Source organism: Pseudonaja textilis, chromosome 1 (genome assembly GCF_049901715.1).
Source record: "Pseudonaja textilis isolate UNSWEBS1 chromosome 1, rPseTex1.2, whole genome shotgun sequence".
Classification (NCBI taxonomy): domain Eukaryota; kingdom Metazoa; phylum Chordata; class Lepidosauria; order Squamata; family Elapidae; genus Pseudonaja; species Pseudonaja textilis.
In genome coordinates, this window is record NC_141990.1 from 192,082,296 (window position 1) to 192,097,733 (window position 15,438).

Genomic DNA, 15,438 nt, shown 5'->3' on the forward strand with positions numbered 1-15,438 from the left:
TCTTTTTACATATAAAAGAGGGGGTAGGCTTGCGTTTAGGATGGCGCCGTTAAAAAGTCAATCCGTGCCCAGAAAACGACAAGAAAAAAAAAATGTATATATATATCCATGGCGCGCGCAAATGAAACGTAGCCGAGAAAAGCAAGCGGCTCGCATGCATTTTATTCACATTTCGCCTCGTCCTCCCTATTGCTCGCTAGCCCGCGTCCAGGTTTGCCATCCCCTTCTCCGCACGTTCCCTTACCTGGATCGAAAGACATTCCCCCCAGCTCCCCCCACACCCCCATCCTCCCCGTGGAAAAGGAGTGGAGACCGTGTGACTTTCCTCCCGCGCCCACCGGCGGGCAGGTCCCAGGCTCAGGTTGCCCGCGAGCCCCTCTCTCTCTTTTCTCTCTCAAGTTCGCGCTCGCGCTCTTTTTGCCCCCGCTTCTTGCCGTCCCGGTTCTACGGCTGCTCCCGGCCTCCCAAAGTCTCTCGAAGTGAGTCCAGGAGAAGAGCGGGGATGCGCAGAGCCGTCCGTGCTTCCGAGACGCGGTAGGGGCTGGAGCGAAGGCGCCGCCGCCGCCGCCGCTCCCGCTTCTCGCAGAGGGGTTGAAGGGGGAGGGAAGCCAGAGGCGCTCGCTGGCTCGCCGCCGCTTGTGCTACTCAGGCGCGGGAGGTGGGTTGTGTGTTGTGGGGGGAGGGATGGGACTGGGGATATGGAGCTACCCCGGCGGCAGAGCTCCGCCAAGTCTCTGCAGGAGCCGGTGGCGAAGCTGGGAGCGGGGAATCCCGACTCCCTCAGTTGCCGGTTGCCCTCTTGGAAGCGCAGAAGGGGAGAGCGAGCTTCCTGGCTGCTCTACCATGACCTCCCGGCCACCTCCAGGCGGTGTTTGCATGTTTCCTTGCAAGCGACAGCCCCTACCATGTAACCTGACCTGTGCAGCCAGGGGCCTTGCACGGCGGCGGTGGCGGCGCGGCGGCAACAGCGGCAGCGCGGCCATTGAGAGCCTCTTTTGCTCCTGAATCTGGTGCGTCCCTCTCTATCTCTCTCTTTTTATATATATATATATATATTTATATATAAAACTTAAGAAAACATATATATTATATATATAGATATATAAAATATAGGAAGGAATATACATATATATATATATATATATATATATATATATATATATATATATATATATATATATATATATATATATATATATATATATTCCTTTCTCCAACCCCCCTCTTCCTCCTCCTCCTTTTTTTTTTTTTTTGCAAACTGATCTTTGGCTCTTTAGTGTGAAAGTGATTTGAATTTGGCTCGGCGGCGCTCTGCGCAGGCGTTCAGCTGCTGGCATGGTGGCTCTTTGCAAAGCAGCTGTTTTGGGTTTGAAATTCCAACATGGCAGAGGCTGCGGTCAGTCTTCCCTTCAAAAACTTGGAATGATTTCAAATCGGAGGCGTCTTCGCTTTAACCCGAGCCCCAATTCATCAGCGCGCCGTAAGAATCGATTGTGCCCGACCCTCCAGGTAAGCCCTTCTCTGACTCGTTTTCCCTTTCTCTCCCTCCTTCTTTTCCTCCGCCCGTTCGCTTTAAATTTTTAATACAATTTTCAACGTATCCCGAGCGGGCGCGCGGATGCTCTAAATTCCCCGAGCTTTATAATAATAATAATAATAATATATAAAAAAAACCGTGTGCTTTTACAGATACATCGCAAATCGCCAAATCTGGGTTTATTCTCTCGTCTGCCCCCCCCCAATCCCCCCCCCCCCGACTTCTCTTCTCCCTTGTTTTAAAGCGCGATGTGGAGAGTAAAGCGATACCATCGCAACGTCGGTTTCCCCCTGATCGTTGCTAACAATAGTGCGGAGAGAAAGGATAAGAATTCGGGATCGAGAGATCGATTGCGCTCCCCCCTCCTAATTAAGCCACTTTCACTCAAAGGTGGAGGGGCGCGGGGTGTGTGTGAAACGACTCAATTTATTTTTCAAGTTCTAGGCGAAGCGGTTGCGTGTGGCGGCTTAAGTGCCATTGGAGCAACTAACTTTTAAGCAAATCCGTGCAAATAAGGATAGGGAAAGTTAAGGGTGAGGGGTGTGTGTGAATGTATCTGAGAAGCTGATGCAGGAAAATTTTAAGCACCTCTTCATTGGAGGCGGGGGGGTGCATGGCACGGTGGGCGTATTGTTGGCTTGGAACTGAGAGGAAGATGTATAATTTACTGGTATATACAAGCCACTGATCCTATTACTATCTTCCCTGGAGCTCTTGTTAGTTTCAATGGGAGTGAGTGAAATTGACATGGACTTGTATTGCTGGTCATGTGCTCTCTCTCTCTTTCTCTCTTTCTCTCTCTCTCTCTCTCTCTCTCTTTCTGTCTCTCCCCCCCCCCTTTTCTTTCTTCTCCTCTGATCTGAGATTCCCTTTTTGTTGATGTTGCTTTCCCTCTTAATTATATGCATGTAGGTTAAATGAATACCTGACGAAAAGGCCGAGGTTTCAAGGCAAGTGACATTTGATAGCGGAGGGGAAAAGTGGCATTCATGAAAAGCAAGCTTTGGAATTCCTGCTTGTGAGAAGAAGGAGAGGAGCAAAAGAAAAGAAAAAATTCCAATTCAGCTTTTTTGTGCTGCCAGCAAGAAATGATCAGTAGCACCAGTGTTTATGGTAGGTCTGTTTGGGAATCTCATTTACTTTTGTTGTTGTTGTTGTTGTTGTTGTTGTTGTACTATGGACAGTGTTCCTTTTGTTTTTAAAAGAGCATGATGAACATTTGTGAGGACTCTGCATGTCGCTGAAGATCCCTGTAACAAGGTTAACGATAAAGCTTTAGATGTATAAATAAGACATGTGTGGATATGTGGGTGTGCACTGCCTTATTTTATTTCTAATTTTCTGCTTTTAACAGACTGTTACTTTGGTTCTGTCATAAAGCTAAAGTTACATGTTACTAGCAGGGCACCATGTACACTCAAATAGGATGTAAATTAGTCAACTTGCTCACTGTAAAAGGAGGAGGGAGGAGAGACCACGCACAGAGCTAAGCCTTCCTATACCGCTATGGTTTCCTGTTTATTTTTCAAGTGCAGTTATTATTTTTTTCAGTTGAGGTCTTCCCCCTTTTCCATTTTTTTTCCACTGGGTTTTAGATGAGGATAATAAAATCCTTTCTAGGGGTCTTCTAATAAATGCCTCTGTTTCCTGCAAACATCCCCCCCCCTTTCAGTCTTCCAGTTTAATAACGGCCTGTATATTTTCCATCCTGTTTTCCATCTGGCGGCTTGTCATTTGCTGTGCTGTGCAAATGGAACAACCATCAGATGTTACAGGAGACTTGAACAATTATTCTAAGAGGAGATATTCTATTATTTTTAAGGGTCATGGTAGGTATGCCTGATGAAACAGGGAGAATTGGAATAGACCTGTCCAGTGCAATGTACACAAGGCCATTGGTAGAAGCCCAGGAAACCATATCAGCAGATGAGTATTTTGTTTATAAGTTTGAGAATTTGTGCCAAGGGGGAAAGCCCAAGAATGTATCTGCTTTTAAAATAGAAACAAATAAGGATTAGGTTAGAAACGCATGGGCATCGGTCGGGCTATTGGCTGGAGCATGGACAGAGTTGGCCATTGATTTTTCAGAACGGCACAAACCTGATCAGAAGTAGTTGCCTAGTCGGCTGTGTCCATAAGCGGATGCTGAAGGTTTCTGTATATTTTCAATAGAGTAAACAGAATTGCTATCACCATGGAAAGTATCTATCTATCTATCTATCTATCTATCTATCTATCTATCTATCTATCTATCTATCTATCATTTGGAACTTGTTGACTTTGAGATGATCAATACAGCAGGGTTTATTTTAGATGCAAATAATCAACCCTGGCTCATTTTAAATGAGAGGGGAGTGAGACAGGGGAGAGCAGAAAGACACAGCTTTCTCTCTCTCTCACTCTCTCTCTCTCTCTCATACACCCCCCCCCTTTCCTAGAGCTGTTGGAGAGAATGTGATTGCCAGATGGGAGATTTCCCTCTGTGATGTTAAAGCTGTAATATATATTCACAGCAGATTGGACCTGCTGCTTGTGATGAGGGTATTACATTTATAAATTTTAAATCGGGAATTGGATAGTATACTGAGAGCTGAAATTGGATGGGGTGAATCGTTGCCACTGTTTAAATGCAGTTCCTGGAGAAGGAGGATGAGGAAGATGATTCTAACAGAGTAATAGGTAGTAATCATGCCTGGACTCCCCAGTTTTGTATATATTGTACGGCACGTGTACTCCCCCCCTCCCAATGTGCATGCTTTTCACCCCATCCACATCCCTGCTTCTCAGTTTCCTAGTTGAATAGCTTAACTTGCAGAGTGGTTGAGAAATTGCACCCATCCTGGGGTGGGGAGAAGAGAGTCCAGGAGAGCTAACAAATGTAATCTCTTCTGCATCTCGTTTATAACAACTCAACCAAATGTATGGCGGTGATCATTGTCTGCAGATGTGCCTCATGCTTATTTTTGTTTCATGGAGGAGTGGGGGCCTGTCAGAGGCAAAACATCCAGAATCGGGAGCCAGTCACACTCCAGCAATTCTGCTGGTGCAAATTAAAAGTGTGTTCTGGTCAGGAAATGAAAGCTACTGTGTCTCTTTTGAACACGTCATTTATCAAGGAGAACATCTATCAAACAGCCACTTGTCACAATATATTGTGGGGGGGAAAAGTTGGGAAAGCTGCCTTAAAATGTTCCCCCTTTCTTGGCTTAAAAAAAATGTATCCAAGTGTAGGAAAAGCTGTAGTAAATCGGATATTCCCCCCCCCCCCCTTAAAAAACAACTAGCACATCCTCTTCTTACAGTTGTGATTTTGAGCTTCTTAAGATAAAGATGCATTTACTATCCCCCCATTATATTTTTAGAGTAAAAATTTATTGCATCTGTTATTTCAATTTGTTAATGGCATGGATTGTTTTTTTTTCTTTTTTTTTTTAAGTAATCTGTAATCAGTAATCATCTTTAAGTAGCTTTCCAGGTGGGGATGGCAAGGTTTAGATAGAATATTTCTGACTTCTGATTAATCTTCTCTAGTCAGTTGAGCTTGCCAGAAAATGTTGTCACTGCTTTGTACCAAATCAGGCAGCCTGTTAAAGACACCTTTGTATAATATCTCATTGACAAATGCACAAGGGAATTATTATTATAGGTAGGAAACTTCATTATAGGTTATTCAGATCAGGAATCCCTTCGTTATTGCTATAACTCTGGACATAACATTATTTTCACAACTATTTTCACAACTTCCAGAAAAGTTGTCAGTTTTCTTTGCAAGACAAAAAAAAATCTTTTGAAAAGTTCCTTGAAATAAATTTATTTGAGAGACTTTCCTTTACCCTTTTGTTTTGGTAACTGCGAAATAAGGACTGTTGTAAACTCCATTGTTGAGTTGTACAAATCCTAATAGGAAGTTTCAATATTGATATCTATTAGTGAATCATGTCTGGTTCATAGGCAGTGCGGTAGGAAAATTTATTGTATGATCTTTCGTGACAAAAAAATGACTGTTGTGTAATCTTATGTGGATGGACATCAATCCTCCCCCTTCTCCACCCTCCACCAAAGCGATTATATGACAATAGATCTCTATTGGAATAAGAGTGGGATTTGTGTCAGTTTTACAGCAGACAAATTGGTGTTTACCTCTGGATAATAAGCAATGGCTTCAGGACTGTTCAGGCAGACCTAGCAGGACATAAAAACGGTAGCTGTGAACTCTCAGTCATCAGATCAATACAACCAAGGAACTTTTCTCCAAGTTCTTTCAAAGAGAAGACATTTGGTATGAAAGCTCAATTTATGACAGGGTATACTATGAACTTCATGGAGAAGCAGCAAGGTTATCTTTATATATGCTGACTGTTATATGTAGTCCTACTGCTTGGAAGTATCTTCTTCCACCCATCCACAAGCACACATGTGTAACCATGCAGATTCTAGACAGCCCAACTTGAACTTAAAGAAGCAGTTTAACACTAGTGTCTAAAACATGTTGGGGAGGGGTATGTGGGATTGAGGGGTGGGGGGGGGAATAGGGAGGCTGCGGCAAGCATTTGTATCTACTTTTACAATAATGCTTTCGGAGGCTGGTTGTTCCAATTCATGTGTAGCTGTCAATTAGCTCTGTGTGTGCATGCAAGGAGTTTCTCCATGTAATGACTGATCTTCCTGCAGTCTTAATCATCAATTAATCAGCTAATCTGCTTGTTTAGGAGCCATTTTAATGATACAAAATCAGCATGATAGCTGTACATAGGAAACTCTCTAGCAAGTTGTTTTTAATCCACTTGTCTAATCTAGTGTTACTACATCAGATAAATATGTTGCTTTGCCTTCAATTAATAATGCAATTAAAATGCATCCTTATTACAAAATAACAAGACCTGAAAACAAACAAAAGACAACATTTTCTTTGCGTTTTTAGTATCTTCAAAATAGCGATTGATGTATTGACATGCTTTTTTTAATTAACTGGAATTTCATAATGATTTTAATGGGAGAAAATGTATTATCTGGGCATTTTGTGAAGTAATGGAGCATTTTTGCTGTCAACAAGCACAATGAACCATTTCATGGGGCACCAGCGTATTTTTGCTAGCTATCCCCAATCATTAATAAGCAATGCAATAGAAACAAATAATAACATTTAATTTGGAGTAGCCAGCTTTCTCTTTCTTTTCCCCCTTCTTCTTTTGTGAACCAGAAGCTGCACAAATCAGTGGAAGTTAGTGATGCCAGAGTAACTTTGAATCTGTTGATTACTCTTCAGTTAATATTTCCTTTATTCTGAAAGAAAGCAAAACAGTAATTTGCATGTAGTAAGACCAATTGCCTTTTTAAAAGGCTAAAGAGGTCTATCAAATGTTTTCCCCTTACCAATTAATAATTATGCTCTGATAATCAAATATTTTAGCCATGATAGTGGTATCTTCCCTGAAAGTAAGCAAGCCTGGATTCAGTGTGACTTAATTTCTTGTTGAATAGATGAGATGTTTTTCCTTTTTTAATGCTATATTTTCTTTCCTTTTTTTGAGCTCTAAAACACTTTGTACAATTACTATTGTTAAGTTTTATGTTTTTTTGGTGGTGAAGTGCGATTCTGTGTTTCTCTTACAATAAATCTTACATGGAATATAGTTTCTTGGATTTTTTAGATCTAAGCAGACAGGGCGATCCCTGCATTTAATTAAGAGTGCAATGTTCTATCTGTCTAATCAGAAATTAGTTTATTTTAGTTAAAATGAGTTTACTCCTAAAATATTGGATTAGCATCATTATTAAAAAGAATAAAAGCCCTAAAGATAAGAGACAGTTTACACATGTAAGCTCCATTCTAGTTTATAGATTTCCATATATCATTAGACTATACATTAAAAGATGTGTGGATGTATGTAAATATGTGTACCTGATGACAAATACTCAGATTACAATTTCTGCATAAGAACTGAATTATGTGCTTTAATATTATTGCTAAATATAAACAAACACCTAATTTGTTTATCACAAATAAAGAGAGGGACGAAAAGAAAGGATAAAACTTGACTCTATAATACGAGGCAGATGCGTAATAGGTATATTATTCCATGCTGGGAATATCATAATCTTTCATGACCACAAAACTTAAATTAAATTAAAAACCTAGGCTAAATTAAAAACTTGGAGCTATCAGTCTAGCAGAAGAAGTGAACGATTCTAGAGTACAATGGTAAAAGTCTAAATACCTGTTGATTTAATCAAGGAGAGTAAAAAACCTTTCCCCAAAGCAACTGAGTTTGGTTTCTCCAATAAAATATTAATAGATATTTGTAGAAAATACAACAGCACAACTAGAAAAACAACACTAGCATAACAATTGTTCTTGCTATAATATGAGCCAAATTTCTCTGCCTCCTCATAACAACTTGCTTTTGCAAGGCATTTGAGAACAAGGTATTTCGGGTTATAGTTTGCTCCAGCAATATCATTGATAGTTCCAACCATATGTTTCATGTTTTCTTTTGAGGATAAATTGTGTTTAAAATGGAAACTTTGAAATGTAGGAATAATAATAGTGTTTTATATTTTTTTGTTGAAAGCAGTTTTAATACAGGGCTTCCCAAATAATTGGTCACTGCTGTTTATCATTCTTTTTGTTAAATAATCAGGTCGTATGCATAGCTTTACTGAGGCTAATGCAGCACATTCAGGTGCCATGGTAGAGAGATTCATATAATGTGAATCCAGTATTGTAAAAGTGTTCTTACAAAAAGACACAATACATTTCCCTCAGCAGAGAAATGACTTATTAGTCATAGACTATCTCTTGTGTGGTCTTTGGACGGTCTATTACTTCAGTGAGTTTGTGTGCATAAACACACACGACGTGGCTTCCTTCAGTGATTTATCTGAAGTCTATCTGTGTTTGTCTACCTGCGGTCCAAACTGCAGATTGAGCAATGGCTTGTTTGAACAATATAATTTAGTTTCTTTTATACTTCAATCAGTTTATGTTAAATGTTCGAAATAGCATGTTTGCTGAAACTGTTTTCAAAGATGCTAGATTAAGGTTATTCTTCTATTAAATATTACACAGTATTAAGCAACATTTTTCCTGTTCCTGTATTTTTGTGTACGATGAACATTTTTGAAAAGTATTTAATTTAGACTTTAAAGATGAAGCCTACATTTCTCAATATGGTTAAATCTAAATTTAATTATCTTTAAAACACCTAACCTTGTGCAAGCTTGCAACTCATATAGGCCCATGACAAGCATGAGCCTATGCGGGTTGTCCATGCATCTTTTTGCTTTGCTTTAAAGAAACCTTAATATAAAAATGATTCAGTAATGATTCAAATCAGAATTTCACATTTCTGCAGTTGCTTTTGTTATTTGAAATTGTTCTGGAACAATTTGAACGAATCTTTAAAGGCCAGCTGGAAATATAGGTACAAGGCTGCGGTTATCTGAAAATTTGCTTACTTGAGGGCACAGGCTGTTGAGTTTAGTAATTGCATTTTTGGAAAAAATGGTCTAGAAACACACTGCTGTAGACCTTATTTTTTTCTACCAATACTGACACCTGTGAGTCCTTTCGTGTACTCTACCATGCAATCACACGTATGCTTATTGATGTGAAGAAAGTGTAGTGCTGTTCCTATTTTCTGGCCATTATTTCATTTCTCTCTTCCCCACCCCAGTTCTCACCAATGGAATTGCCTTTTGCTACAGAGAAACTCATAAAGTTGGCGCTGCAGAAATAAGGTTTGCTCTCTAAAATATTGTGATAGTTGAAGTGAATTAAATATCAAGCAACCTTTTTGAGGGATAACTCAGGCACTCAGGAAATAATCTGAACACATTGGAAGGGATGCCATTTATTTTCAAAAGAAATTTCTGCCTTCCGACAAGAAAGGCTCCATGGAGGAGAGAGATATCAAAAGAGGCAACCTGGTTCTTTCATGTGTTTGAGCACTCGGATACTTACATGATTGTTTCTAAGAAGGTAGAAGAAATGATCCTAGTTTAAATGTATTCTTGTTGGCATTTGTGAATCTCATTCTATATAAAGAGCTTTAGAAACAAACTTTCCTTGACATTGGGCTTAATGGAAGTGAGATACTTAGCAATTAGCTGAAAGAAATAAATCAGTTTCTCATAATAACAGAGAGGGGGTGCATGCAAGAAAGGTTGTTATATTCCACTACTCTGCTTCAGGTATTATTATATCTGTCCAAAACAAATACAGTATTTTTCTTTGTCCTGGGTTTATTCAGCAGCAAGCCCTATTGTTTTCGGTGGAATAATAATGGATTGCACCTTTAGTTCAAAAAAGTTGCTATCTATCCTGTGTCTGATTAGACCTGAAAAAATCTTACTGAATTCAAGTAGCAGCAACTTCTGAGTAAGCATCTATTTGAATGACGGTTATAATGATCGCCTAATTCTTTGGCCTCCCCTTCTCCTTGAGCAGCTAGAATGGTACAGAAATCCAGCAGGAAAATCTTTATAGATTAATTTTTCAAACAGGTTTCCTACTTCTTGGAAACTTGCTTTCTTTCCCCAGCAAGTCAATTTTAAAGATGCAGCAACAGAGCCAGAAGAAAATGGAGCAACTGTATGGGGACATAACGTCACTTGTTATAGGGAGAAAAGATACCGAGTGACACAATGCTATAGTTCAGTTAATAGCCAGCTAGAAAGTCTGGATTAGGAAATTAGTCATAAAAGGTGGTGTGTTTAATAGGGAAATGGATGAAAAAATGAAATAACAAGAAGCATCATGGAGTCTTTTGTTTAACCCTGTTACTTTGAATTCTTAATAATGATATGCCATGCTCTGAGATGTGCAAGGTTTGATGCTAAGTAAACTACCCCCTTCTTTTGTGGTTGATGCCGCTGTTGTTACTTTTTCTTCACTTCTCCTGAATTCCTTTGCTGTCATATGGCTTAGATTTAACTGGCTCATTATCTCATAAGTATAAAAGGAAGCCATAGAAAGGAAAGTACTTGTCAGTGATGTTGTTTTAAGCTGGAGCTGTTTTGATGGGCTGGAGCTTTTTCTGTGTGCTGTTTTTGTTGGCCATGTTTCCCTAAAGGATAGTCTGACTTTGTTGGTCAAGTTTGGCTTAGAGGCCAGTTTGTATTACTAGACGTACTATACTAAAAGGTATTGTGCAATGCAACATTTCTAGAGGCTGGGCTATTTTCAATGGCGGAAGGAAGTTTTGCAAGGCTTTAGCTAATTTTCTTGAATGGATTCTAGTAAAACGAACAACAGCCAGCTGCCTCCAACATTGAATGAGTGCTCTCATTCCCCCCCCCCACCAACCACCAAATGTTTCTCTGGCCTTCTCTAGTTCTAAGAAACCTGCTTGGTAGCTCATGGCTTTCCATCAGTGACAGACATAGTGGGATGCAGTTCTATTTCTAGAACTCTTTCTAGACCTTTGCATTTGATTTGTTCATGGCATACACTCCTGTTGAAATACTACATTTTTTCCCTTCAGGTGATATTGTTTCTCTTTTAGGTATAAAAACATAGCTATTAAAACTATCATTTCTTTAAAAATGCTGCTGTTCTAAAGAATCCAGATGGGGAGTGCCCTAAAGTTGCTGAATGAGGATTTCAGTGGAAATCCCCATAGTCTTAGTCCATACTCCATTGACTCACATGGAGCACTAGATTAGAGTACAGTAATTCCCACCCCCTCCCCATATCTTTGCTGTCCCAACTTCATAGGAGAAGGGTTGTATAGGCTGCTGTCAGTGAGTGAATGCTTCAGTGTTGATACTTGCAACATGTTTTTATTGTGGAAGGAAGAAATGTACTGTGTTAAATCATTCTTTGCACAGAAGTTTAAAGGACTTTAGTCTGGACAGGTCCAGGCCTATGTCTGTGCAGTGATCTTTGAAAATGTTATTTTGTATTTTCAATTTTTTTTTCTGTGAGTTTTGGGCTTGTCTATTTCTGTGTGTCCCTTTGTTATGCTCAGCAATATAAGCCTACAATAAATTGAAACCATCATAGGTTCCCATTGTCCAGTTCTGCCTATTTTAAGGGGTATGCAAAATGAATAGAGCCATCATTCTAAGGACATTTTGGTTCTGCATGTATGAGATGCAATAAGAGGTTCCATAAACTTAGATGGGTGCAAGTTGAAATCCAGGGAGAGGCCAGTAGGTGTGTGTTTGCAGTTTTGCAACTTTTCCTATTATCTGCACCTCTCTTGCCTCCCACAAATAAAATGAGGGGAGATCGCTTTGTCAAGAGTATCTAGTATATAAATAGAATAAATTTTAAAAAGTAGTTAAATAATGAAGAACCTCTGAATCAGCAATATAAGTGCTTTTCAGACTAGAGCAATTATTTGGCTTCTGTGTTTTTGCTAGTTTATAAACATGGGCCTGATCATTTCCAATTATTTGCAAATTTGGCATCTTAATATTTTAAATAATAGCTGCCATACATACAAAGAAAAATGCAATTGAAGTAAAAAACCTGCACTGATATGTTGTACACTTGACAAACAGGAGCAGTAGAATTATTTTCTTCTTTGAGGGAAATGCTTTGTAGTTTGCAAATATTTAATGCTAAATTATATGGTAAATTAAATGCATGTGCAAGTATTTACATATTATTTTCCCTGCAGTTCTAAACACTTCAAAATGTGATTCCTTAATTTGTCTATTAAATTTACAAATAAGAAACCTTGGTGATTGCATACTTGTGTCCCAACTATAATACTGTATTTTGTAAGCGATGAGCTAAGCTGCGTTCTTATTTCCACTAGTCTGGGAGTTGGTGTCTTGGAGTACGTCCCACATTTTGCAGTATCACTCTCCGTGTATCTTTATTTCTTAGTAACATTTGCTGGCATTCATTGGGATTTATTTTAAAGCAGGACTTTTACAATTGCAGCCACAGATGGAAAAGCTGGATGGTGTTTTTCTTTGCTGATTTAATGTGCATAGTGTTCCCTGCCACGCACAGCTGAACTGGGAAGAAAACAAAACAGCCCAGATTCCAAATAGGTGGGGCTAGAGTTGCCTTTCTTAGCTGAGTAGGATATATTTCAGATGACTTTTTCCTCCTTTACGACTCTGGCTCCATGGGGGGGGGGGGGAATTAAGCCTGGATAAATTTAAGGCAGAGGTGTTTTCCTCTTTATCTCAGAAAGCAGAGTATGCTGCTTCTTATAATGTTACTTTGCTCTCTGAAACTTCCTTTTTTCAAATGGACCTGACACGAAGTCTTGCTGAATGTGCATCTCGGCACAAATTCAACTGGGGGAAAATGATTTCTCTTAGAGAAAGGAATATAACAATTATTTTTAACCATATACTAAACATACATAATAACCTCATGTTAACATATAGTTAGCATCAGATGAGGTGGAATGGTTAAGCTTTCCTTCCTGTTTTTTGTTTTAAATGAAAACATTGTTTTTACTTATAATGGTTTCAAATGTACAGTGTCCTGTGAGGAAAAATAAAATCATTGCCCAATTTGGGATAATACATATGAGTACATGCATGTAATCATGCTATGTTAAGTAGTCCAATTTGTGGAGGGAAAAGCTAACATAAGGGTAGCCATATGGGAACTGAATCTAATTTCTGGTTTACTTTTTAATTATCTTTACAAACATTTAAACAGAGAAAATGTGTTACAGTTGTACAAATATTTCTTGATTGTTATTAAAACAATAATCATTTTGCCAAATCTGACAGGGTAAAATGGGCATTAGGAATTTGGGAGCATTTCTTCCTTGATGGAAAGTGGAACTTCTTTGGCTTTAAGGGAGAATCATAAATAATAACTTGAAAAGATTTTTTTCCCCTTTTCTATTTATACCAGAATTCCCCCATCGGGATGTCTTAGACTACAGTTTCTTAGGCATCGCATGTTTACAGTACCACAGATCTGGGGAGTATTTATAGTAGAAATGTTGATTTAAGCAAAAATATTTTAAAAAAATCTTCTTATACTACACTAGTGATGCAGAAGGAATGTGAATGATTAACAAGTTGGGCTAAGACTATGAAACTTCAGCCTGAACGTTGTTTCACTTATTTCATTGGGTGATTCTGGCCTTGTGTCTGTCTGTCTGTCTGTCTCACTAACTAACTAACCAACCTATTTTAAAGTGATGTTGTGAAGATAAGACGAAGCGATAATATGAATATGCCTTTGGGACTATAGCTGTAGTTGGCTCATGTGGTTTAGTAACTTTTGTGACTTGATTATTATAATTTGTATGCAATTGTAAGTGTATATGCAGAGGTTTAGAGTTATCATGTGCTGGCTATTGATTTTAAGGCTGATTTGCTGAGTCCTTGGAGAGTGGGCCAGTTATATATTGAACTCCCCGCTTGCTATGGCAGATATATGCAGTCTCCAGTATAAAACCATTCAACTTCAGGCACAGATTAGAAGAAGGAATATAGTATGTTTAGCAGTATGGTTGGATCTGGGCTTCTGTATACTTGCTGCATGTGGGATTAAATCTTTCCTCATACAGAGAGGCAACACACCTAGATTTTCAAGCAGTTCTTAAACTACTGCTATATAACAAATGGACATTTCAATCTCTTTTGTTTTATTATCTTACTGACATTTGCACTAAAGTGTAGCATATTTGAAATAAGAGGCTTGAAAATCACAAGCAACAAAAACAAAGCTATGGGCCAGTTGCTTGTTTTTAAATTTAATATGGGGAGGTTTATTATACACCAATGTGACCAAAATGCCTAAAAATTACTCCTTTTAAAGAAAAGGTCACCTGTATCCTTCAGAATCAATCTAGGCCTTATCAAATCTTAGAATATTGTGTACATTATATACTGTCCTGGTATATAATGGAGCTGAGTTTATAATATACTATAGCCTATTTTTTTTCTGGAAAAAAATTAAGATTTTTTTTAATTGCTAGGAATTATCCTTATAATTCATTCCTGTTTATGTTAATGGAAATGTTACTGGAGATTTTCAGTTAATCTTTTCAGGGGATGTCCTGAAAAATACAGCATACAGTATCCAACTCTTCAGCTTTCTATTTTGTTTCCTTCACATTCTGCTAGATTTAATAAATGGTGTGAATTATTTGTGATTTTTGTTCATACACATGTATGAATTCATTCAATATGCTATAGCTGTACAGGCAGTCCTCCACTTACAATAGTTGATTTAGTGACCGTTCGAAGTTATTACAACAGCACTGCAAAAAAGTGACTTATGACTGTTTTTCACACTTATGACCATTGCAGCATCCCCATGGTCACATGATCAAAATTTAGACTCTTGGCAACAGACTCAGGGTTGCAGTCTCCTGTGGTCATGCGATCCCCTTTTGACAACCTTCTGACAAGCAGTGGGGTAACCAGATTCACTTAATGCTGCTAACTTAACAACTACAATGATTCACTTAACCAATGTGGCAGTAAGGTTGTAAAATGAGACACAACTCACTTAACAACTGTCTTGTTAGCAACAAAAATGTTGGGCTCAATTATGATAATTAATCGAGGACTACTTGTATAAATTGTAGCTTGACCACTTGACCAGGTGTTTCTTTGGAACAGTGATTGTGCCTAGAATTTACGGTAGTATACTGAGAGATGGGATTTCTTTGGCTTTCAGAAGTTCTATTTGTTAGATTTTGCCGCAGAAATTCAAATCCAGAAAGCACACAAGATGACTGATTCAGCAGGATTCATTCACTTCTCTATATACATAATAATATGAGTAAAATGCACAATACCAATAGTAGATTCTTCCAACGAAACACAAGCTGCAAATTCAGAGCTCAGAGCAAAGACTAGAGCCACACCCTGTCTATTTCTAGTTTTCCTTTCCAATTCAGCTCCCGTTGGCTGGTCTGTTGTCATGCCTATTCATTGGCTGACTCCGTTACTAAGCTCTA

General features: G+C 38.7%; 1 protein-coding gene across 2 annotated transcripts in view; it reads left to right on the forward strand.

Annotated features, from left to right (window-relative positions):
- Positions 1-1,286: 1,286 nt before the first annotated feature.
- FIGN (fidgetin, microtubule severing factor) overlaps positions 1,287-15,438 on the forward strand; it is a 128,407-nt gene continuing 114,255 nt past the window's right edge. For both annotated transcript variants that reach the window (XM_087920058.1, XM_087920059.1), the window contains exons 1-2: positions 1,287-1,509; positions 2,450-2,650. In XM_087920058.1, the coding sequence (XP_087776184.1) occupies positions 2,626-2,650 (25 nt within the window). In that variant the 5' untranslated portion in view covers positions 1,287-1,509; positions 2,450-2,625. The remainder of the gene's footprint in view (positions 1,510-2,449; positions 2,651-15,438) is intronic.